This window comes from Loxodonta africana, chromosome 6 (assembly GCF_030014295.1).
Source record: "Loxodonta africana isolate mLoxAfr1 chromosome 6, mLoxAfr1.hap2, whole genome shotgun sequence".
Taxonomy (NCBI): Eukaryota; Metazoa; Chordata; class Mammalia; order Proboscidea; family Elephantidae; genus Loxodonta; species Loxodonta africana.
The window spans coordinates 40,885,027-40,911,943 of NC_087347.1; the positions used below are offsets into that span (position 1 = coordinate 40,885,027).

Consider the following 26,917-nt stretch of genomic DNA (forward strand, 5'->3'; position numbering starts at 1 on the left):
TTTCACTCAAGTTTTCCTATAAATGAAGCCTCTAGCCGTAGTTTAGAACTCATTTTTCAACTGTTATGAATTCACTGAGTATGTTTAGCCCTGAATTGAAAGTGAAGAGAAACGGAGATCTGAACATTACCAGCTCTCGGGGAAGAAAGTTTCCTTCTTGGCGAGCAATGACCAGTGATGCCGTTTCTCCCTGCTTGGTGCTCCTCAGCATGGCCACGAGCTCCTCCTGAGTTCGTCCAGTGACGTCTCTGCCATTTACCTAATGAATGCAATCATGTGAACTGGCACAAGTAAACACCACCATCTCCTTCTACCCTACCTGGTGTTTGAAAGCAAGCATTAAATGGACTCCCATAATCAAGGAAGCTCAGAAAAGATGAAAGCTAAACACATCGGCCAGAACCAGCAATGGTGAAGATACCAATAATACATGGACAACCATTATTACGGTAATAGTCTCAAATATTCAGTAATTAGCAGCATCAGCTTTTTCTAAGACATCACATTCTCAGAGGGGAAAATCAAACTGACAAATACCAGAGAACGATTCCTCCAATAGGTAGGAACTGGATTTCAAATACATGGCTGGCACCATTTTCTGTCAAATACAATGAAAAGAAGTGAACCATTATCACGCAGCAAATTCCCCAGAAATGTGAGTCTTTAGATATAATTCTAGAGTCTTCTCCATGCTTAGTAAATTGCAGCCACTGGATTATCACAGATTATTGTGAAGTCTAATTTGGAGATACATTAGTCATTTGGTGTGTCTTCTTTTATGACCCAGAACTACATAAAACCTAAAGTGATGTTTCCATGCTACCAGAGAGTTCAATGGAATCAAACAGCTTTCAAAGAAGGTGAGTGCTTGAAAGTTAAATTGACTATATATATATATATGTATACACACACATAGCTAAAATGATGCTATCAAACAAAAATAAACGGGGGAGGGGGGAGTCTCTTGCTTTGGGTATTCCAAATACTTTCCTCTGCGAAAACCCCTCATAATTATTTCCATTGCCAGCCTAGCACAGGTGATGCAGATCAACCTGAAAAGTACTGGCCTGTCCTTAGAGGAGTTTAAAGAAATTGCTGCCAGGGCTTGGATATAACTTTGAAATTTTTAACTTTAACTGGATATATAATGAAATCCTGGATATCATCCAAATTCCCCAGGGGCCCTATGAGGTGAAAGAAAGAATGTAAAGGCAGAGAAAATTTTTCAGTATTATTTGGTCCTATAACCCAAAAAAACCCAGTGGCGTCGAGTCAATTCCGACTCACAGCGACCGTATAGGACAGAGTAGAACTGCCCCATAGAGTTTCCAAGGAGCGCCTGGCAGATTGGTCCTATAGCACTCACTTTATCAGGAACTTACAAAGTTAGGCTGTTTGTTAACTAGTCCTTATCCTTCCTGTGTCCTTATTAGTGAGAAGTATGTTAGTTCTTATCATGAAAAGTAATAACTATATATACCAAAGCCAAAAACCAAACTCATCTCCATTGAGACAATTCTGACTCATGGCAACCCTAAAGGACAGAATAGAGCTGGCCCATACGGCTTCCTAGGCTGTATTCTTTACAGAAGCAGGCTGCCACATCTTTCTCCTGCAGAGCAGCTTACGAGTTTGAACCACCGAACTTTCGATTATCTGCCGAGTGCTGAACCACTGTGCCAACAGGGCTCCATATATAAAAAAACCAAACCAAACTCACTGCCATCAAGTTGATTCCAACTCATAGTGACCCTACAGGACAGAGTAGAACTGCCCCATAAAGTTTCCAAAGAGCAACTGGTAGATTTGAATTTCCAACCTTTAGGTTAGAAGCCATAGCTCTTACTACTACACCACCAGGGTTTCCTTCATATATGTAGTACTCAAAATATATATGCACAAGTTTATATACTTATTTATTTAAATGTCAACCAAATACTTTATTAAAGACATTAATTCGTACCTCCAAAATTCTGTCCCCCGATTGCAGGCGGCCATCTTTTATGGCTGCTCCCTTTGGTAAAATGTTTTTCACAAAAATGGGGCCAGGACCATGTATGGAAGAGTCTCTGGTAACCACAGTGAAACCAAGTCCTTCAGGACCTAGAATATAAGATCAGTAAAATGCATGGTCACCATAAACATGAGTAATACTACATTCAATCTTATAGTAAATCTACCTAGGGACTAATGTAGAATAAGTGAAATATTTACATTCCAGGAGATTATAAATATGCTTCAATTGTTCAAATACAGATATAGCTCCTGGCATGCCACGACAGTGTCAAAGTGAATTTAGGGCCAAATGCAGCTATGTAACAAATGTTTATTAAGGTCCTAAAAGAAATGACACGTGTTATGATGTTATCATGACACTGATTTCTCAGTAAACCATAACTAGACTACGTACCTCACTGAGGGGCAAAAAGCCACGCGATGTGAGTTCTGTCAGACTCTCAATCATCTAGTCATCCTGTGGCTCACCACTTGCGTCACAATTCTTGGACAGCTTCCCCCTATTGTCCCATCACTCATTCTTGCTGCTTCTGCTCTATTCTCTTCCATGTTTCATCTCTCCTTGCCAGTATATCTTTTCATACTATCTGTAAGTCTTCTCAGGTTTCTCCACACTAAAAAACCCTTACTTCAATCTTACTGCCTCTTCAAGCTTCTATCACCCAAGAACCTACCCAGGGCCATATCCAACAACTCTTCCTATCTTTGATCTTTCCCTTCTCAAGCTTTGACACTTTCCATCATTTTTTATTTAATTACCCCCCTCTCCCCACTTGGCTTATGTGTTGTTATTTTCTGATTATCTTCCTACCTCTCTGAACATGTTATGTTTGTCACTGTTTCTAACTCCATCCATTCTCCTCCCACATAAACACAGATGTGCCTCCAATGATCTGTCTTGGACCAGTTTGTCCTCTAAACTCTGCCTTGGCCAGCTCCTGGCTCCAGCTATCACCTCTCTATGGAAGGGAATAGAATCTCCCTCTTTGTCCCTGATGTCTCTTTCTGGTGTCAGCTTCCTGGATATCACCATGCACATACTCTCACCAGCATTTCAAATGCCACCATGAGCCCCCTTTTTAATCCAAAATCCTAGCTTTTTGAAATATCTTCATCTACTTACGATTTTAATTTCTATTAATGGCATCTCCATTCTACAAATAAGCAAGATTTTTAAGGTTACATTTCATGTCTAATTAATCTTTTTATACTCAAAGCACCCAACCCACTGTCTTCTATATTGCCAGATGTTTATAAAAAATGACTGATACATTTAGATAAGAAACGTTAATTGCTAAGTACATAGGAGTATTTGTGCCTCCTAGTCAACATATTTCCTTCGAAGTAAAGAATCCTTATAGATGAATTAAATTCTAATCAGAGAATCTTTCCAAAATAATGTCTATATTCTAATTAAAGATACATGTTATACATGTATGTAATATATGTTAACAGATATTCTAAAACTACCTTTGATAATTAAATTCCCTGTTAATTCAGACAAGAATGTATGAGATCAACTTGGTTTCTTTTGAATTGAGACTTGAAAAATGTAGAATTTCGGAAGGTTACAGTGCAGGAAGAGAACGTCAGGCAGAGGTTAGGAAATGAACAAAAGCATGGAAGTGTGTAATTATTTGTGTGTATACATAATACTGCATGAGTACACATTTGCGCACATGATCTAGTCTCACTCATCTGTCTGAAATGGATAGAACAGTTAAGAAAGATAAAGAAAATGGTAAACACATTTTTGAAATTAAGTATGTTTTAAAAAATTGTTTGCAATGCCGAATTAGTAGAATTAAAAATCATCATGTATTTACTTCCCAAGGAATACATTTTTTGCTGATTTAAAACTATTTAGAGAACCAAAAGCAATATGCTTTTGGCTTAGGCTAAAGGATGCTTTAAAAATCACTAATCATGCTCAAAACAGGGACAATTGAATTTTAGTGCCTGTTCAGTGTTAAGCTGTAACACAATATTGGTGCATTTCTATCAAGTTTGTAATGATTCCTTCCATTCCCACGTCTTCCCACTTCCATGTCTTTATTATTTTCTTGTTTCAAATAATCTATATTCTCTAGAAGCAAAGAATAAGAAAGTAGTGTAAATTCAGGAAATTTAAGTTATCTATTTTTTTTAAGTATACACTTAAATCTTTTCTTTGATACAATTAAATGAAGGGAAAATTAACTAAATTAGCCTTAATGCATTTCTCTTAACCAATTTTACATGTTACAATAATAGAATGCTATTAAGCATAATTTAATAATTACCTTTCTTTAGGTCAATCTTAATTTTCTTTGCATTTTTCTTGTTGCCAAACCCCATGAGAGGCGAGAGTGAGGGAGAGGATGGCTTTCTTCCTAGTCTTGGTACTCGGGGGCTCTTGCTTTGTTGCAGGGACGCTGATGCATCTCCCTCAGGACTACTTGTTCCTGTCATGTTTACTGTCTTTATTACTGATTTTCCATGGACAGGAGGCGGTGCCTTTGTTCTCAAAATGCCATCATTGTTACCAAAAATGTTAAGAGGTCCAATGACTGATTTTTCATACTCTTCACGATTTTGGGGTGACAGTACATGGAGGAGCACACTTGGGGATTTCATTGCCTGACGGAAGACATCTTGAGCCCTTAAAAGAGATAGAATGTATAATGATAGGCTGTTCTAGCATGCCACTTTCTAAAGTATACCTGTGTCCTGGCAATGAGCAGTAGCATCAGCATAGGAGACAACTATCAACATTAATACCAATATGGCTTTGTCAACTAACTACCAAAAAAAAAAAAAAAAAAACTACTAGCTACCACTTATTACTTGCCCACTTTGTGCCCCTGCACTGAGCTAGACATGCATTGTTAACATGAATAATTTTCTCTTATTTAACTTTCTTAACAACCCTGCATGAAATCTATACAGACATAGTTACTGCAGTAAATATATAAGTATGCTTTAATTTTAATTAAAAAAATCGTTTCATATTATTGATTGGATTATCAGCTAGCTTCTTTTTAGGACTCTGTTCTAAAGTACAGATCTTCACTAACATGGTTTGTGCTCCAGAAACTCAATTTTAACATAGATGTTTCTTCAAGGAGACATTTTAGTAGGGGCCTTGGCTATCCCTAAATGTCATGGTGGATATCAATCCAATGTGTTTCTTTACTGTCATTCTATCAGAGAGTTGTTTTTTTCCTTAAGAAAAATCAGAATTTGTTGCATATTTTTACTTTTCTATCTCACTACTTTGATTTTTCCTTAAAAGAACAGATAATTTATAAATGTGTATGCTTTTACATATTCGTCTCTATTATATACATATATATACATATATGTATATATGGAAACCCTGGTGGTGCAGTGGTTAAGAGATATGGCTGCTAACCAAAAGGCTGGCAGCTCGAATCCACCATGTGCTCCTTGGAAACTCTATGGGGCAGTTCTACTCTGTCCTACAGGGCCACTATGAGTTGGAATCAACTAGACAGCAACGGGTTAGATTAGGTTAGTTTAGGTTATAGAAAAAAAAAAAAAAATTTTTTTTTTTTTTATAAAACCAAAAAAAAAACCCATTGCTGTCAAGTCTATTCCAATTCATAGCAACCCTATATATAGGTCAGAGTAGAACTCCCCCAGTTTTCAATGAGCACCTTGTGGATTCGAACTGCCAACCTTTTGGTTAGTAGCTGTAGCTCTTAACCACTATTCCACCAGGGTTTCCGATATGTATATATACATATATATATGTACAGTCATGTCACTTAACATCCATGATACATTCTGTGAAATAGGACGTTACGTGATTTGGATGCTGCATGAACATATTATATACAGGCAGTCCCCAGTTTACAAAAATCCGACTTAAGTACAACCGGTAGTTACGAACCAATCCCCCGTAAAGCCTATTGTATAAAAAACTCAAGGTATATACAATGGTTTGTAATAACAAATGGGTGCTACTTTGCGATGCGTATCAAAACATTACTATTACTATTACTGTATTATTGTGTTAAAGATGCTTTAGTGTATCTGGAAATGTTTCTTTAATGTTTTTTATGCATAGAAAGGTACATTATTTGAATTCTTATAACCTTTGATATCACAGAGGTATATGCGGTTGAACGGTGCCCGAACAGATATTGTGTGGTGTATGACTGTCTATACATATGTATACATGTATGTGTGTATGTATATTTACACTATGTAAGTGTATTAATACATAATATATTGCATACATATTTAAGAGTATAACATACAATATGTAATAAAATACAATTATGCATGTAAACATACATTTTCTTTCCTTGTTATTTATGCTTCTATATACCCTTTGACTAGGTAAAACAACTACTTTTTCCAAACTTTCCTGCTAATGAGATGTAAGTGAAGGGTTTAAAAAGAGGTTAAGGGAAAGCTCTTTAAAAGAGCTGGCTCAGCTGGAAGGCATAAACTTTCCTCCTCACTTTCTCCTTCTGATTTCTTGGAATTAAGAAGCGATGGAGGGAATTCCAGCAGCCATCTTGTGATACTGAAACAACTAAAAGATAATAACCCCATGGTAAAAGGAGGGCAAAGCAGGAACATAGAAGATGTCTCACAATCTGATAACTGTGGAGCTCCCATATTGACCCCAGACTGCCCATCTCCACACTTACTTGTCTTTAGAGAAAGTATATTTTAATCTTCTTTAAACTGCTGTTATTTCAGGTCTCTGTTATTCCTACTGGTATCTGTGTCCACTCTATCAAAGCACTTAATTCCCCACGTTATTAGGGGAGAGGGGAGAAGATTCCACATAGGCAGCCAGCCTCCCTTGGTCAGTTCCCCTATGTTATTTTTGCTTTAGGAACTGGTTTCTATTCCATATTAACATGTGTCCTTTGGGAAGTCACTGAATTTTTACGCACCTCAGTTTCCACCTCTGTAAAATAGGGATAATTTTATGCCCTGTATCCTTATTGAGTCTTGTAAAAAGGCAAGCGTTATATTAAAATATATGTATTAATTACAATTTTATTATTTCATCATTTTAAGAAATATACTCGTTTAAAGCTTCATTTCTTAACTAATAACCACAGAGAAAATATACCATGAGCTGGTGACCATTACTAAGGAGTATTAGTACTTATTCCCTTGTTCCAGAAGCCCTGCAATGTTAATGTAAGTGTGTGTGTGTTCGTATACTTATATATGTGTGTGTGTGTGTATAAATGTATGTGTGTGTGTATATGTATCAAACTGCTACACACTGTAATTTTTAGGTATAGGAACCTATTTCCTTAACATTGTCACATGCAGGCAGAGAGATGATTTTCTGAGGAAGAATGTTTTAATTTTTTTTTTTTTTTATTGCTTTCTATTACTCAGTGATTCCTCACAGACATCTCTCACAGATTTTTTAGTTTAAGGGAAGACTGCTGACACCAAGTAAGTTAATTAATAAGCTGAACTAACAATCTGTGAAAAGAGTCATTAAATACCAGTCTAACTGACCCATATCCTAAGAAAAACACATGCACCCAGAGATGTCCCTGCATGACAACCAGGAAGAAAGGATTAACACACTTAGGGCTGGCAGGGACATGAGCAGACCACCTCCGAGTATGCTAAAACACAAAACTCATTTGAAAATGTATGCTCTGGGGGTCATTCATAGGGAACTGACCGGAAATTCTACCTACAATTTTGATCATATTGAGTTCAGTGATGATTATAAACATTCTGGAAATCAATAAAGAAAGTAAAACAATGAAAAAATGCTTACTGAGTAAAGGTTTTGTCCACGAGATCCACATTGTTGATTTTTATAATACATTCATTTTCACGAAACAGTCCCTCCCTCTTGGACCTGCTGTTTTCTTCAATGCCTCGGATGAAGAGTCCTAGAATCCTAAATGCAAAATCCAGGTTAAAATAGAAATACTGAATAATAACATGCTAATTAGTTCTCTACTTGCAACTCTTCAGAAATAAGTATTGATTTGTATTTACATAGGAAATTACGCTTTATATTCAGACAACTATTTATTAAGCCCTTAGTTAAAAAAAAAAAAAGAAAAAAAAACTTCACTAAAAGGGAAAAAGCCCTTCAAGACAAATATGCATACCGATGCAGAGAACATTAGCCTGTGACCTCATTTCTCATGCTTCCAGTAACTTAGAAAAGGCTGATATAGCTGAGTGGGTTAGAAGAGACAAAAGCCTCATGGTTTGGAAGACGGCATTACAGCTTACAGTAATAAGTTAGTGCCCAGATGCCAACTTGATGCTTAGCAATGGGAGACGATTAGGTATTCGCTTAATTCTTTACAGTGTAACTACCTGTTCTAATAATTTTCAAGCCAAGAAATAAACAAACATTTAAGCGAAGATCTTATTACTCGGTTTAGAAGGAATATCAATCCCTTTTGTTAGTGTTGCTGAATGAGGCATGTGCTGGTATTTTCTATGTGCTCAGATGCAGGAGCATGAGACGAGGTAAAGATTCAGAGCCAAGAAACTTGGTCAGTACAGACTCAGAGCACCAAACCCGTTGCCGTCGAGTTGATTCCAACTCATAGCAACCCTACAGAACAGAGTAGAACTCTCCCATATGGTTTCCAAGGAGCAACCAACTGGTGAATTCCAACTGTCGACCTTTTGGTTAATAGACGTAGCTCTTAACCACTACGCCACCAGGGTCTCCAGTGTACAGTAGAAGTTAAAAAACTGGAGACAGCAATGGGCCTAGAGTCTTTATAAAAGGGTTTGGGGAGAAAGTGGTGATATAAACTGGACCTGAAGAATAAGAAGGATTTGGAAAGGAGTAAAGAGAGGTAAGGAGTCCTGGTGGCACAGTGGTTAAAGCACTTAGCTGCTAACTGAAAGGTGTGCAGTTCAAACCCACCAGCTGCTCCATAGAAAGATGTAGCAGTCTGCTTTCATAAAGATTACAGCCTTGGAAACCCTACGAGGCAGTTCTAGTCTGTCCTATAAGGTCACTATGAGTCAGAATTGATTCGATGGCAAGAGATTTGGTTTGGTTTTTTTTTAGAGAGAGGATACACACAGAGAAGGGCTGGACACTATGTGTTTGTGTAAACTGGGTTTGTGTGAGGAGGAGTGTGGGGAGCTAACTCTGAATAGAGAGGCCAATGCCACAAACAGCATGTCTTGAACACCTAATAAAGATGAAAAAGACCACCCACCACCCCTGGCTTCTAAGAAGGGCAGTGGTATGATGAAGGCAGGCTTTTGGGATGAGTTGTCTGAAATTTCAGGAAGGGAAACAGTATATTCAGAGAGGATATTCAGGGACTCCTAGTATTTTTGGCTGTGGATTAGAGTCAGGAGAGGAACGGGGTTGGAGAAGAAAGAAAAAGAAAATTATGGCAATGAGAGTAAAGAATTAAATTTTACACACACACATACACACATACACACATACACACATACACACATAACAAAACTTGTTGCCATTGAGTCAGTTCTGACTCATGGTGACTCCAAGCGCATATGCATATGTGTGTTTGTATATAAGTATATATATACGCACACACACATATGTATTATATATACATATCTGCAGCTCTGTTACATATTGGTAGTATCAAAACCAATAACTAAGAGAAATGGGACTTGAGTATTTTAGCTATTTCTCATTTCAGGGGTTTCCTTTCTCCTTATAGCATGATAGGGTCCTTGCTATGTCTCTGAGTAAGAAAGAAAAATATGCCCTTCAAGAGGAATCTGCTGGGTTTGGAGAAACCGCAGTCTCCACTTTCCTTGTCCTCTTATTTTTCTACTTTGTCATTCTCTTTTGTATAGGAGCTTTGTGCACTATCACATAGTCCCTTTGCATTCAACCTCAAATCTAAATAAAATATGAGCACATTTTGTGTATGAATAATAGAGTCAGACATGGAAAAGGGGCAGTCTATAATGCCAGTATAGGAGCAAACCAATCCTCCTGTTTGGAACAATCCCAAAGCTGAGCCTCTCCTTTTAGGGCCACAGTTCGTTTAACGAGCTCATGCGATCTCAAGATGTCAATGGGCAAGGCACACGCCGTGATATTTAAAAGTTTCTACTTCAAAAACGTTCAGTGGATGCAGCACGCTACCACAAGAGAGAGCAAAGAATCATGCCACCCACTGCAGGGACAGCTCAGTTCATAGGCACAAGTGTGAGACGAGATGTTATGCTTATTTCCTAGTTCCGGTATGTTAGTAAATTAATGAAACAAATTCTGTGTGAAAGACAGAAGGGGACACATCTGCTATTTGATAAAGGATCAGGACTCAAATTAATATTTTTAAGATATTAGTGCAATCTTAATCTCATAACTTAATATTAAAAATTGAACTCTAAACAGAATAAAATAGTATTTATTTTCCCTAAATTAAACAGCACTTTAATAGTTTTTTGGATTTTTATTACGGTAGAGTCACAATAACATGATCCATTAGGAGGCTCACATGTGGTTATAAACTAGTTTATGTAAGTGATATTTTTTTAACAAGCATTCAAGTCTTCCTTTAATTTAATTCAGTACATCATCAGTCATGTAATGTTACTCCCTAGGATTTAATTTCACATTTTGGGAGATGAATTAATTCTTTCAGGCCACTGGGTTGCAATTTAACTGGTATATTACAGCTGGAGTATGCTATGTGAATCTCACTCATCTAAATAACCTAACTTTCCATGAAAAATTTATTGACAGAATAGGCCCAACTGTAAAGCCCATGTGTCAGAGGTAATTTTGGTAAAATGTAAAACTGATTTTATTAGTTTGGTCTCTTGCAACAAATCACTGCTGCCCTCTCTATTTCACAGAAGGAATGGAGTCCCTCCAGTTAGATTTCATCCAGACCAGTATGAGAAGGCCCAAAAGAGATTCTCATTATCCTCTTTACCCCAAACTGGTGGGCTGTGGTAGCTGTCTCATTTGGGACCAAGGCGAGCAGGATTTAAAGATTAATACTGTGGAGAAGTTAGAGGCCAAGACTAACCAGTTCATTTGCATTAATGAGCAGATATAAAGGATGCTGAAATCCACAGCCCTGCAGAATAAGACAGGTCATGATAGCACCTTGCTCTTCTAATCATCATTTGGTCTTTGGCCCACACACTCTCCTCGTATTGTTCTCCCTTCTGTATCACGTGGCCTTGGCTCCTCTACTTGCAAAGAATTTTTGCCTAAACATTTCCTCTTCTCACATGAGGTGCCACTCTTCAAACAGCCCTTCCTTCTCTCTCATGTTGAACTGTATTATGAAACTGGGGTATATTAGCATATCCTTATTTACTAGAAAGCCTGAAATTTCATCCTTTTAATTCTAAAGATCACGTTAATATTGTTCTAAAAAAAATGAATGAGATTAATGCAGATTTCTGTACGTCTGTTTTGTTTTTACTGTGAAAGCCAATGACCTTCAATACCAGCGGCCTTCCACACCCTTATGCTATGGCATAATTCATTGAGGTCTTATCTAGTACAGCGACCACGGATCTTATTTAGGATGTCCCAATCTACTCTGTCCTATAGGGTCGCTATGAGTCGGAATCGACTCGACAGCACTGGGTTGTGTTGGTGTTAACTCAGATAAGCTTTCTTATTCAACAACAGGTGTAGCAGTATTTTTCTAAAAGAAAAAAAAAAAACTTAGAGGCAAAGACAATTGCAGTAGTCTTGGTAAAGAATTCAATGTAAATTCTAATTTAAAATAATGATACAAACCGATCAATGGAAGGAAATTAAGAACTCAGGATTGCATTATGACCTTAACTAACCTCCTGTACTCACACAGTGAAACCATATGGCATTGTGAAGTCAGACACTTGTCTGACGTGCCTCTGCATGCGGCTGCATCTATACACATGGCTTCAGTTAAGTGTGCTGTTTCAGCCTGTGCTCATTACTTCTTAACTTTTATTGGCTTATGACTCCACTTCCATATTATTTTTAATGTTTTTTAATTAAATTTCCTTTCTATAATACTAGTGAATAGCAGAAAAAAAACAAAACAAAAAAAAGCAGAAGTATTTCACCAAGTTTCTGAACATGTGACCATGAACTTGGAAAACTTTCTTATTGCTAACACTGTTTTAGCAATAATAGTAATACTGATAATTTTCATGTTCCTTTGTTTTTTTTCTGCTGTATGTTTATGAGGGGCTTTCACAGTTTTAACATCATTTAATTCCCATAACTTTGATGCAAAATAGGTATTCAGATATTCATCTAACAAGAGACAAAACTATTAGGAGATTTGCTATGAAAGAGACTGGGATTCAAATCCAATTGTTCTGAATCCAAGTCCAATGCTGTTTGGACTGCTCTTATTTTTAGGCTTATGTTAGAAATCAGAACCAGAAAGGAAGGAGGAGTAAATCAATACATTCTAGTGAACTTCCCTCATCTGAAGTGAGAGAGGGTGATTTCTGGCGTAAAGGGTCAACTTGTTTTTCAAACTATTGAAAATGAAGTATGGTGTCTGTCACGTTGCATATTTCCTCAGTGTTTTGGGAATTGGGAAGATCTTGTGTTCTATTCCAGCTTCATTAAGCTAAAGGGCCTGGTAATTTAACCACTCTGCTATTTCACAAAGCTCCATCAGTACACTCCTGCCAAAAGCCATTAGAATTTCTCAAGACAACTAGATAAATACTCACCTGTCTATCAAAAACAACCTCTGCCTGTCCTGTGCCATAACCCATAACATCTATAAACACACGTATTAACACATGCAGGAAATGAGACAATGAGAGCCACTAACTTTCTGGTTCATTTCTTTTTAGGGAACATTCATTTCAGCAAGTGCCTGGCATCAGATGTTATTTGCACAAAAAGGTGATGGCTTTGCAATTACAGGTAGCAGATGGCTACCTGCTGAACGTGATGCCAACCAAAATAACATGGCTAAATCTCGTCTGCTTGCTACATGCCAGGCTGAACTGAGTAAATATGCAGAACCAGTGAATTAATACTATATAACCTTTGGGAAAATTTTTGTCCTAAAAGGGCTATGGAGTGAGAGCATGCTAAAGACTTCCAGAATTTTATGTGTGCCATTCCTTAGGCAAGTCATTTGACTTTTCTGGTCTTTGATATTCTAACCTAAAATAAAGTGCTCTGCCTTTTCAATGATGTAATTAATTTAAAAGCAGAAACTTAGCCAATTAATTAAAATCATGCGACATCAGTGAAACACTGATTTTCTTTTAAGTTTCTGATAAGTTTTGTCAATATGAGTGTAGTTCTAGAAGCAGTCATCTGATTGAAAATGATATAATATCTAACAGTAGTTTTGGTAGTTATAAAAGTAATATTAGATCATAGGTACATACTTTAATTTTCTTTAAGAAAACAAGTTTTACATCCAGTTAGATACACATGAATTTCATGAAATGCTGGCATAAGCTAAATGACCATTTACCAGGAATGCATCTTTAAAATTTCAAAAGAATGTGGTGAATTATTTTTAATCACTTTTATTTTAGAAAAGAAAAATAAACAACATAGGCACATTTTGTTATTATAGCTAAAATCACCAAACTTATACAGCTTTCCATATAGTTATTTGGGAATAAGAGTATTTATTACACTAAGTTTCTGTATACCTGAGGCTGAGAATATAAAGTCTCATTATTATTCCCATTTTCTAAATGTTAGAGATTATGTGTCAATATGGTCTCACAGGAAATATCAACTTGCAATCACTATATTCACTTGTTGAACTGTATTTTGGAACATTAAAGAATTTGGTTGTGACTGTCTAACAATATGTTAAAATCTTTGCTAAGTACTCTGCTCACCGTGTATCATTGATAAGGATGTTTTAAGAAAGTACTTCGTAATTACTTGTAGATGCAGAAACTCTGATTGATTTTTTCTCTTTTATTGCATCCCCAAAGTAAATGATTTTATTTTGTTCCAACACACAAGTGGCCAACAGAAGTATATCTTGAGGTGTCCATCTGAATAAGATCAATGCATACTTAAAAATCCTGAAAATGTCTGGGAAAATGAGCTCAAGTAAGGTTTTTCATTAGCTTGAGCATCAGAAATAAGGAAAACATCTTACCTTCCACTCAGAGATGAAAAGAAGGGCACCACATGTATTCCCAAGGGGCCTCCTTCCCCAGAAATCTCCACTATTCTTGTCATATCACTGGGCGGAAAAAACAAGAGCACAGTGAACCTCTGCCAAAAACCAGATGAGACACATTAAAAACAAAACAAAACAAAACACCCACCTATGTCAACTACTGTAAATTCAATAAACCAAAAAAAAAAAAAAAAACTCGCCCTTGAGTGGATTGCAACTCATAGCAACCCTATAGGACAGAGTGGAACTGCCCCATAGGGTTTACAAGGAGCGGCTGGTGGATTTGAACTGCTGACCTTTTGGTTAGCAGCCTAGCTCTTAACCACTGCACAACCAGGGCTCTATAAATTCAATAGCAGAGACGAAATCAAACAAGTACATGATTTGCTGGTACATTCGGAAGATCCAGGAAAGAAAATGTTTAAATACTATCTGATTGCTTTTTTTTTTCTCCCTACAAGAGGAACAAATGGAAATGACTAGCCACAAAAATAACTTCCTACTTAACTTAATCTGCATAAATCAACATATTTAAAAGGATATGCACAAAAATGAAGTTTCTCCCCATTGAGACACACTTGAAACATACTGTACAGATCATAAAATACATGCAAGTAAGCATATCTGTGCTTAAGTGTCAGGTAGGCTGTTTTTTCAGAGCAGTAGGAAAATGAAATAAAATACATATTTATTAAAATAAGCTCAGAATCACATTTTACAATGGTCATGAAGCCACAATCAGTAATATATATGGGAATGTTCAAAGCACTATTAATCAAGACCTAAACTTGCCCTTCAATAAGGCATCCCTTGTATTCGATGGAACAACTGCAAATTTTGACCTTCTTTGTTTTGTTTTTTTTTATTTTTATACAGAGGTAGAAAAAGAGGTTGCAAAATCTGGAGAAAAATGCATTACAGAAAGAAATAGAAAGCCTGACCCGCCTAACCTGCAGCAGATTAAGAAAAGGATGAGCTAGAAACATTAATGGATAGTGTATATGACTGAAATATATAAGTCATTGGGAGCTTCTGGGTAATAAAAAGCAGAAGTAACAAGTTTTTGTAAAGAAGAAAAATAATAACCATGAACAATTATTGGTTCCTTTAATCCCAGAGAGAGAAAATACAATTGCCAGAGGAAAAATGATAAAGTTGAAGCAAACAGCCCTGTTATGGAAATTGTAAGTGTGTCTCTATTGTTTCCTGTTTACATGAAAATGACCTGAAACTGAATGTCAAATGAAGAGCTACAGCTGCTACACAGGCTTTTCTCCTTCAAGTCGAAAACGGTGAAAATTTAGCTCCTTGCTAGAAAGTTGAGAACAGCAATAAGAAAGCAAAGTGGCTGATGAATTCACTCTGCATGAAGTATTCTCTAAATTATCAGTGAACTAAAATAAATACATTAGATATATTCTCATCAGTGGATTAGGCTTAATGTAAGTTTTTTTTTTTATGCAAATCTATTATCATTAAGAACTGCAAAAAAGAGTATGTCAGTTTCTAGAATTTGTGCAATATGATGGAATTTCAAATTCAATAATAAATTTCAAATGAGTTTTACCCAGATATTGTTGACATATTTAAAACTTGTTCAGTCAAGCAGGTTATATGAGAAGCCTGGAATAAAATTTAGAGACAAAGCAAATCTTAAAGTGATACTATCCTGGGATAAAATAGATTCTTCTCTATACTTTATGCTTCAGGATATGGACAGTTATACAAATATATGTATATGGAATGTCATATATAGGTATGCATTATAAATACTGAATATAAAATGCTTACTGGGCAGAGAAAGTTGTATGTTTTAATAGACAAAAAAGCAATACTTTTGTATGATAACAGATCTTCATTATTTTATAAATAACGTAGTTCATTTGTAGGCATTTGCGGAAGACAAAATCCAAAGCACTCCAGGGTTACAATGCTGTTTTAAAAACTTTTAAAAATGGAGACTGAAATCCTGTTTAACCATTATTATCTTTTATCTTTATATGTATTTTTATAGTTTTGCACTGAGAGTATAACACAAATCTTTCCTAACAAATGTATCAAGTATCCACATGCTGATAGATAACACACATACTTAATGTACAGAGGCTTTTGGAATATGTGTTTAGTCTAGTGTAGACTTTAAGATTCCAGCTTAAGAATATTTAGGATAGCTTTAATGGATTTTCATTTTTTTTTAATTTCACAAGTACTTCTTTAGCCTAGTCAAAACTCCTGCTATAAAACATGATAAATTCTATGTGTCATACTGATAAAAAAAATACTGATAGCTACTCTTTAGTAGTTACCAATCCTATATTTTTACATTTACTTAATAATTAAAGGAGCCCCGGTGGGGCAGTGGTTAAGAGCTCAGCTGCTAACCAAAAGGCTGTCAGTTCAAATCTAGCAGTTGCTCCTTGGAAACCCTATGGAGTAGTTCTACTCTGTCCTATAAGTTAGAATCGACTTGATAGCAACATTTTTTTTTAATAATGTAAATCTCATAATTTGTTTAATTAATCAATCTTATCTCAAAATACTAAAACTTATTTTTTAGACGCAGTTTTAAGGTTGATTTCTACTTTATGACATTCTCTTTTTCAATACACAAAATAAACTTTTATGCTATCATTACACACAATAATCAATTCTTTGCTTATGAAATTTTTTGACAATTTTATTAATATTACTGAAAAATTCATACAAAAGTTTATTTATTATAAATCCAAGCACTTTAGAAAACTAAAGAGCCCTGGTGACACAGTGGTTAAAACTCTCGATTGCTAACTGAAAGGTGGACATTTCAAAGCCACCAGGGGTTCCATGGGACAATGATGTGGCAGATTTCTTCCATACAGATTTACAGCCTCAGAAAAACTATAAGGTCATCATGAGTTGGGATCGACTCAATAGTCGTAGATTTTTGAGTTTTTTTAGATAACTATTCTACCGAATTCCAGAACACTTACTTGTGCTCGTGTGGAACCTGTACACAGACTAAGAGGCTGTATTTCGAACACAACAGGGGGATACTGCATGGCTTAAAATCAGGAAAAGTGCGTGTCAGGTAGTATCCTTTCACCATACTTATCCAATGTGTATGCTGGGCAAATATTCCGAGAAGCTAGACTATATGAAGAACAGGTACATCAGCATTGACAGATGACACAACCCTGCTTGCTGAAAGTGAAGAGGACTGAAAGCACTTGCAGATAAAGATTAAAGACTATAGCCTTCTGTATGGATTATAACTCGACATAAAGAAAACAAAAATCCTTACAACTGGACCAATAAGCCTCATCATGATAAACAGAGAAAATATTGAAATTGTTAAGGATTTTTTCACTTTACTAGGACCACAATCAATGCCCATGGAAACAGCAGTCAAGAAATCAAACAATGCATTGCATTGAGCAAATATGCTGCAAAAGACCTCTATAAAGGGTTAAAAAGCAAAGACGTCAACTTGACAACTAAAGTGTGCCTCACCCAAGCCATGGGATTTTCCATCACCTCATATGGATGTGAAAGCTGGATAATGAATAAGGAAGACCAAAGAAGAATTGATGTCTTTGAATTGTGGCACTGGAGAAGAATATTGAATATACCATGGACTGCCAAAAGAATGAACAAATCTGTCTTGGAAGAAGTACAGCCAGAAGGCCCCTTAGAAGCAGGGATGGTGAGACTATGTCTTACACAATTTGGACATGTTATCAGGAGGGACCAGTCCCTGGAGAATGACACTGTGCTTGGTAAAGTAAAGGATCAGCAAAAAAGAGGAAGACCCTAAGGAGGTAGAATGATACAGTATGCAACAATGGGCTAAAACATGGACTGTTGCAACATGAACTTTATCAAATTTTGTCCATTATTTCTTTCAAGATGGAAAGGGAAACACTTAAAAACCAACCAACCAACAAACAAAAAGCCTCATAGGCCGGTCTACTTATTTTTATTTATTTTAAAATAAAAAGAAACCAAAAGAAACCAAAACCAAGGTATAAATATTATCTGGAGTACTGTAGAAATCTTTGTATATATACCCTTCTTGGAAGAAAAGCACAGCAGGTAGGACTAAAAAAAAAAAAAAAAAATTTTTTTTTTTTTGGGGGGCATGATTATTTCACTATATATTTTATAAAGTGAGATTCTACTAAAAATTGAAAATATGCTATTAATGTTATTTGTTTATACAAACTGCTGAGTAAGTTTAGGGACCAGTGAGCAGGACATGCATATATTTATGTGTTGGGGGACAGTGCAGCTGGCAGGAGAAAGATGGCCTGAGAATGGGAAATGTAGAAAATGAGGAGGAAAGGAGTTCCTACCAACGGAAAGAAAAAAGAGATTGAGAGATACCTTTGGAAAAGAGACAAAAAATGAACTGTGTAGGTGAAGGAAAAATATTTCCTTTATATACATTAAAAAAGGTGAGAAAATTCCAATGACATCAAATAGCCAGCTTTAAACAACTTTATAAGACATACTAAAATTGAAGCAGATGGTCACAAATTATTAGATTGACTAGTGTTAAACAAACTGAATGTTCTCAAGATCCATTTGACAAAATTGATTCCAATAATCACTGGAACCAGTTGCTGCCAATCTAAGGGCTTAGGAAAAGGAATGGGTGAAGCTGTAGGCTCAGCGGCTAAAAATGAACTGTCATTATGAATGGCTACTCTGTTAGAGCTAGACCGAAAGTTCTTCAGTCGGTTTCCATCCAGAAGAAAGACTTGAAACTTGAGTGAGAGAGTGCAACGGAAACTAAGGATGTTTGTAGATCTAATTTCTTCACACTAGGCAAGTGCACAGCATTACACACTGACATCAGTCCACTCGGTGACAGATCATTCATTGAAGTTAAGGGCAGACTGGGGCAGGAAGAGGAACATATTTTATTTCAGAAGAAAATTATGATTCATTTATTTAATTACAAGGAAAGTATGTCTCCAGCGGTGAAGAACCTAAGACTGAGTTGAGTATCTGAGTAAATTATTTAAGCCAAGACCCCAAATTTCGGTTTCGTCACTTGTGCAATGGAGGCATTAGGGTAAATCCCTAATAGCATTGTTGATTTTAATGAGAAAAATAAGAAAACTTAACACACGTATGTCATACAAAGAGTTGAATAAATGTTAGCTATTTTTATTAATATGATTGGAAACCCTGGTGGCGTAGTGTTTGAGTGCTACGGCTGCTAACCAGAGGATCGGCAGTTCGAATCTGCCAGGGGCTCCTTGGAAACTCTATGGGGCAGTTCTACTCTGTCCTATAGGGTCGCTATGAGTTGGAATAGACTCGACAGCACTGGGTTTGGTTTGGTTTGGTATTAATATGATTATTAGAACTTTCTGAGGGAACAGAAGAACTAATGGATAAGAAGGGAATAATGTACTTCAAGCTTTCAGATTTTTGAACCTATTTCCTCAACAAGAGTTTTTAAAGAATTCTTAAATACCGTAGGGCTGGGGATTAGACTACTGACTGATTGCTGACACAGAGAGGCGACAAAGGGTGGCAACGCTGGCTGGTGTTCTTCAGGGACTGATGTGCAGGTCAGTCATATGTGATGGTGTGAGAGATGGACTGCAGAGAAACCTCTTAGAAAAGTTTGCAGGTGACCCCACGCTCTACTTGATGGAAAATATCTTGTTGATGCATATGTACTGAGTGAAAATCTAATGAAGTATTTTTTTGTGATGGTGACAAGATTCACTTAATTCACTTGAATTCAACAAAATATTGGTAACTCTAATCGGGAAGTTTTGCAAGGCAGAAAACAAAAGCCAGTGCATTCGAGATGTTTATAACCTAGGGGAGGGATAAGATAGGTAATAAAATACAACACAAAGCAAGAGAATAATTACAGTGCTAGGAACAGTAGTAAATTCTCAATGAATTAAGCTGCTATTTGAAAGGCAATGTGGAAATTGCCTTCTGTATGTTATAATCTGTACTCCTCATACCAAATCTATAATGTAGACATTTACTACATCATTTCTATTTTACAGATAAGGAAACTGAAGTTTAGAGAAGTTAAATAACTTGTCCAACATCACGCCATTCCTATAGGATAGAGTTAGGATTCAAATTGGCATCCTGCACTAAGGTACTGCACCCGGATGGTTTGTGGGCACACTGGAGGCCAACAATCCAGGCTGACTGTAATATTTTTCTTTTTAAATAGAGAGTGGTAGAAGATAAGATTAAACTAACAGTTTGAGATTAAATCTCAGAGTAGCATGTCAAATGCCCGGCTAAAAAATCATGCTTAATTTTGTACAAAATGAAATCACTAAAGGTTTTGGAACTAAAAGAGTGTTCTAGAGATTTTCTGCACCAAATTTTTAATGTTGTACAGATTGTTAATCAGAAAGGCATAATTTAAATAAATAAATAGTTATATGGTCATAAGTTATAAAACTTCAAGAGATTATACAGATTAGTGTTAAAAAAGCTGCTAACCTATACGTAGGTAATGTTGTGGCCTGAGTCCTGGGTGTATTATTTAAACTTAATCCCATGCAAATTATTTGGCACCTATTAGTAACTGGATTAAATGAAAGGAATATGTTGACTAAATGACTGAATGAATTAAATCAACCTCAGAAGCATCATCTTCTAATGCTGAAGTCAACGATCTATTAAATATGGAATTATTTTCCTTATACCAAATTTTAAGTACCCTTAAAATAAAATGATAACAGTAATATTCTCAGTAATAATAAAGATGATGATGGTGACAATAATAATAGTAGCAACAGGGGCAAATCCTCGAAGGGCTCATTCTGTTCCCACCACCATTGCCACCGAGTGGATTCCAACACATAGTGGCCCTACAGGACAGAGCAGAACTGCCCCACGGGGTTTTCGAGGAGTGGCCGGTAATTTGAACTGCCAACCTTTTGGTTAACAGCTGAGCTCTTAACCACTGCTCCAGGCATTGTTTAAAGTGCTGTACATACATTAACTCATTTCACTCTCATGCCCATAGTCTGAAGAAGTTTTAGTAATATCTGCATTTTATAGATCAGAAACTAAGACCAAGAGAGAAGAGTAACTTGCCTAACTGCATGGAACTAGTAAGCATCATAGGAGGATTATTTGAACCCAGCGCTGTGGTTAACACTTGGCGGCTAACCCAAAGGTTAGTGGTTCAAATCCATCAGCTGCTCTTCGAGAAAAAGATGTAGCAATCTGCTTCAGTAAAGTTTGCAGCCTTGGAAACACTACGGGTCAGTTCTTATCTGTCCTACAGGGTCACTATGAATCAGAATTGACTCGATGGCCAAAAGGTTGGATTTTGGTTTTCCAGTACCCAGGGCTAAAATGGAAACTAGTGCAAAACAAAAGAAGTACTTATAAACATTAAGAGCAACTGACTTCATATAATGAGTTATTTTCATTATAAACATGAAAAATCATGGTTGATAGAGTAGATTCATTTTAAATACACGGAACAAAATTTTGCAAGATTGTTAAAATACAATACAAAGCAGTACTAAAGGGCTAAAGGCAAAGTAAAACACTCAACCACAATGAAATCTAAAATGTTCACTTTCAACTGTGTTAAAATAAATAAAAAGAAAGAAAAGGAAAAGCAATTAAGACACCCAAGTTGCAGAAAAGTACTGGAAGAACTGAGCTTCATTTGTATACATGTTTGTCAGTAAGTACTCATATCTTTTGAAGAAAATGGGAAGAGTAAGTAATTAATTTTAAAATCGGGACTGGTTTTGCACCACTATCCTGCTTAACTTGATCTTTTCTGCAAAATAAGAATAGTTATAAGCTATTAAAGAAATAAACATAAAAAGAAATAAATATTCTTATTCACATAAAGAGAATACCTCAATGCATCCTTAGTTTTTGGTGATGCCAGTTCTGTCTGTACACCATTCATAACTTCTCCGTCTTCTAAATTCTGGGAGGAATCCTGTGTAGTGAAACAAACCTGTAAGCATGTGGACACCACATATTGAATTGAAAATTTGAATAAAATATCTCAAGATGAGAGAGTAGATGGTTTTACTCTGGGTATGTACAGTATGCTCCTATTTCTTTAAAGACTGGAAACAGGTGTTAATCTTTTCAATGTTCTTTTCTCTTCTGTTTAGTTTCTGAAATACTCAAATGGGCCGTTTACACAAGGTGATATGTTAAGAGGTTTGGGATATATCATTCACCCGCTGCTGTTGAGTCAATTCCAACTCATAGCGACCCCAGAGGACAGAGAAGAACTGCCCCATTGGGTTTCCAAGGCTGTAAATCTTTACAGAAGCAGACTGACACATTTTCCTCCTGTGAAGCAGCTGGTGAGTTCGAACCACCAACCTTTTACTTAGCAGTCACGCGTTTAACCACTGTACCACCAGGGCATATATCATTTAGCTTCCTGCTACTCAACCATAGGCTTTGGGGACTGAGTGTTTTTAACCAGAACGGAAAAGGAGTACCAAAGGGAAGCCGCCAGTGACAGGTGGTGATATATTAGCTTTAATGTACTGTACTTGCTTGCACCTCCCATGACACTAATATTAAAAAAAAAAAAAAAAATGAAGAAAGCAAAATCCATGCAAGAATGTTGCCTGGCAAGGTCACTTCTGTCAGAAGCATAACAAGAGCATCATAGGAAGAAGAAATCTGGACTTGTTACTCTGCCATGACATTTTCACCAAAGAGGAGCTAAAATTAACCATTTAATCTCTAAAATTGTAAATATTTTTCCAGTACAAAGAGGTAAAAGGGCCAGAGAGGTTCTGCATTTCCAGGGTAGTTGCAAAGTTGAACTGGATGTTACCCAGTCCAGAAGTGAAGACAGATTCTAGAAAGCAAACCTGATTTATATTCTTATTTATGTAAGGTATCAGTTCTTTGTTAAGCCTTGAAATTGTAATTTAACAGAGTAATACTTCCCACCAATAGACAAACAGTCTTAGTTATGGTCTGTGGTTGCACTTTAAGAATAAGCCATATGGAAACATGCCCATTACCAACAGCCATACCAGTAAACAGGATATTCCCGGATCTGAAAAAATCATGTCAACAACAACAACAACAAAAAAGCATAACAATATTTGAGCTTAAGACTTTGAACAAAAAAGAATTAGGTAAATATCTGAATGAAAGCAAGACAGAGCAGCAACTAGTTTGTCTTAGTGAATTGAGTGAAAAAGAAAATGCATTTCACTCTTAGACTGAGTGGCAACATTCCATCCACGATTTGATGGTTTTGTGAGGGAGTTGGCCTACACTAGATTTTTGTTGTTGCTGTTTTGTTGTTTTTCTCATCACCACAGGGATAAATAAAGGTGAAAAAAAAAATCCATTAGGTTAAGGAATGCTTCATAGTTGAAGGTAGCAAATCTTAAACCATGAATATTTTTTAAAACCTTTGACTATTTATATTGTTATGAAGGGCCTGACATATACTTACAGTGGACAGGACAAAGGATGGGGCAGGTTACAAAATTACTGAGGAAGACAATTTAACAAAGTATTTGTGACTATTGTACCCTGTGTGATTATTTGTGACTATGCAACTGGTATTTCAAATACCAGCAGGATCACCCATGGTGGGAAGCTTTCAGTGGAGCTTCCAGACTACGACAGACTAGGAAGAATGACCTGGCAGTCTACTTCTAAGAAAAAAAAAGGCCAGTGAAAACCTTATGAATATAAGCAAAACGCTGTCTGATATACTGCCAGAAGATGAGCCCCTCAGATTGTAAGGCACTCAAGATAGGACTGTAGAAGAGCTGCCTCCTTAAAGTACAGTCGACCTTAATAATACAGAAGGTGTAAGCTTTTGGGACCTTCATTTGCTGAGGTGGCACAACTCAAAATGAAAGGAACCAGATGCTAAAATTCATTAGTAATGGGAACATGAAATATATGAAGTATGAATCTCAGAAAATTGGAATTTGTCAAAAATGAAATGGAACCCATAAAGATCGATATCTCTTAATCAAGAGTGAACGGAAACTTCAGAACACTTAATGGTGCTCATGAGGAAACTGTATATAGACCAAGAGGCAGTCTTTTGAACAGAACAAGGGGACACTGTGTGGTTTAAAATCAAAAAGGTTTGCACCAAGGTTGTATCCTTTTACCAGACTTATTCAGTTGGTTTTTTTTTTTTATGCTTAACAAATATTCCAAGAAGCTGGACTATATGAAGAAGAGTATGGCATCAGCATTAGAGGAAGACTCATTAACAATCTTTGATATGCAGATGACACAACCTTGCTTGCTGAAAGCAAAGAAGTACTTACTGATGAACATCCAAGACTACAGCTTTCAAGGGGAAACCCAAAGTTGAGAAAGAGTGTTGACATGGTATGGGGGTGACAACCAATGTCACAAAACAATATGTGTATTAATTGTTTAATGAGAAACTAATTTGCTCTGTAAATACTCATCTAAAACACAGTGAAAAAAAAAATCCACCTATTATTTAGAGTTCCCTTGTGAAAAAAAAAAAAAAAAAAAGACTGCAGCCTTCAGTGTGGATTACACCTCAACATAAAGAAACCAAAAATCCTCACATTAGGACCATTAAGCAACATCATGCTAAACTGAGAAAACACTGAAGTTGTCAAGGATGTCATTTTACTTATATACGTAATCAACATCCATGGAAGCAGCAGTCAAGAAATCAAATGACTCATTGGACAAATCTGCTGCAAAAAACCTCTTTAAAGTGTTAAAAAGCAAAGATGTCACTTTGAGGACTAAGGTGCGCCTGATCCAAGCCATGCTGTTTTCAATCACAACATATACATGTGATAGCTGGACAATAAATAAGGAAGACCAAAGAGGAGTTGAATTTGAACTGTGATGTTGGTGAAGAATGTAGACTATACAGTGGATTGCCAGAAGAACGAACAAATCTGTCTTGGAAGAAGTACAGCCAGGATGTTCCTTAGAAGCAAGGATGGCAAGACTTCGTCTCAGATACTTTGGACATGTTATGAAGAGGGACCAGTTCCTGGAGAAGGACATCATGCTTAGTATACTAAGGTTAGCGAAAAAGAGGAAGACCCTCAAAGAGCAGGGATGACACAGTGGCTGCAACAATTGACTCAAGCATAAAAACAATTATAAGGATGACACAAGACTGGGCAGTGTTTGTTCTGTTATACACAGGGTCACTACGAATCGGAACCAACTCAACAGAACCTAACAGCAACAACAAGTGAGCTGAAACAGACTGGTATTGGTCATTCTGAATTAGACAATCATATGGTCTACTACTGAGTCCTGGTGATGCAGTGGCTAAGAGCGTGGCTGCTAACCAAAAGGTCGGCAGTTCAAATCTACCAGTCACTCCTTAGAAACTGTATGGGGCAGTTCTAGTTTGTCCTAGAGGGTCACTATGAGTTGGAATCGACTCGATGGCAACGATGGCAGGAACAGAACGAGCCCTACAAGGATCTGCTGCTGTTACGACTATTATTACTATTGTCATCATCGTCACCTTTATTACTGTGAATATTATCATCGTTTCATTTTATTTAAGTGTGCCTAAAATTTGGCATAAGGAAAGTAATTCCATATTTAATAGATTGTTGGCTTCAGCATTAGAAGATAATGATTCTGAGGCTGATACAATCCATTGGATCATTTAGTCAACATGTTCCTTTCATTCAATCCAGTTACTAATAACTGCCAAATAATATGCATGAGATTAGCTTTAAATATATATATGGAAACCCTGGTGGCGTGGCGCGCAGTAGCTAGGGTTCGCTATGAGTCAGAATCCACTTGACAGCACACAGTAACAACAGATTTTCCTTATGGGTTCTATGGTCAGCTTATTCTCAGCCCCAATTAGTATCACAGCTTAAGTAGCGCCACGTTAAACAATCGCTTCTATTTTTCAATAAACATCCTGGGAATAGTGCTGTTCACAAGAGGGAGCTTTGAGTCAGGTCAAATAAGACAAGACTTGAGAATAGAACTTTTCCAGGGAGCTGTCAGGTCAAATAATAAAAATGCTCCTCCGTGGGGCTTTTGGTGGACTCCAAACTCATTTTATCCCTCCAGTGGCTACCTGGATGCTGGTTTTCACAGTTATCATGGTTGCAAGGCTACTGGGGATAAAATAAGTGTATGTTAAAGTACCACAAAGCTCACTGTTCTTAGTGAGATTCAACTTTTTTTTTTTCCTTAAATAAATGCTTCCCTTATTGCTTCAAGCCTTTGATGAATGTCTAGAGTTCTGGAAAAGTTTAGTTTAACAGTTTTTGCCAGTGTTCTTGTTGTTTTGTGAAGTGCAGGTTTTCAGATGTCTTTATTTCATCATTCCAGAAGTATTTCTCTGGAATTTCCACTTTTAAATGTGGCATATTTCCATGGCTGGTAACTTGGTTCTGGCTGTTGGTAGCAAACCTCCCTTCCTTTCCACAGGAGTCTATCGTAGGGTTCTGAGTGTCCTCATGAGTATGTTGATAGGCTTGATAGTGTCCCCCAGGTCCCTGACACTGCCCCAGAGTGAGCAATCTGAAAAAGGGAGAGAAAGGCACACACCACCATTTTCATGACCTAGCTTCAGAAGTCACAAACCATCACATGTGCCATATTCTGTGGATTAACAGCAAATTATTAAATCTGGCCAATATTCGAGGAAAGGAGAATTAGGTTATGTCTTTGAAAATGAGGAGTATCAAAGAATGTACAGACATATTTTAAAATCACCCATAGGTATTATTAGAACAGATGCCTCAGATGGATCTGTCAAAAAGAAGGAAGAAGTTAGTGAAACAGAATAAGACTGGAATACTTAGGCTCTT

At 36.7% G+C, this 26,917-nt stretch overlaps 1 protein-coding gene across 4 annotated transcripts in view; it reads right to left on the reverse strand.

Annotated features, from left to right (window-relative positions):
- Nucleotides 1-26,917, reverse strand: part of PARD3B (par-3 family cell polarity regulator beta) — a 1,162,629-nt gene that overhangs the window by 509,487 nt on the left and 626,225 nt on the right. For all 4 annotated transcript variants that reach the window (XM_003406115.3, XM_003406117.3, XM_003406114.3 and 1 more), the window contains exons 5-10: nucleotides 21,974-22,059; nucleotides 14,094-14,180; nucleotides 7,790-7,915; nucleotides 4,299-4,657; nucleotides 1,964-2,103; nucleotides 131-259 (exon numbers count right to left, since the gene is read on the reverse strand). In XM_003406115.3, the coding sequence (XP_003406163.2) occupies nucleotides 131-259; nucleotides 1,964-2,103; nucleotides 4,299-4,657; nucleotides 7,790-7,915; nucleotides 14,094-14,180; nucleotides 21,974-22,059 (927 nt within the window). The remainder of the gene's footprint in view (nucleotides 1-130; nucleotides 260-1,963; nucleotides 2,104-4,298; nucleotides 4,658-7,789; nucleotides 7,916-14,093; nucleotides 14,181-21,973; nucleotides 22,060-26,917) is intronic.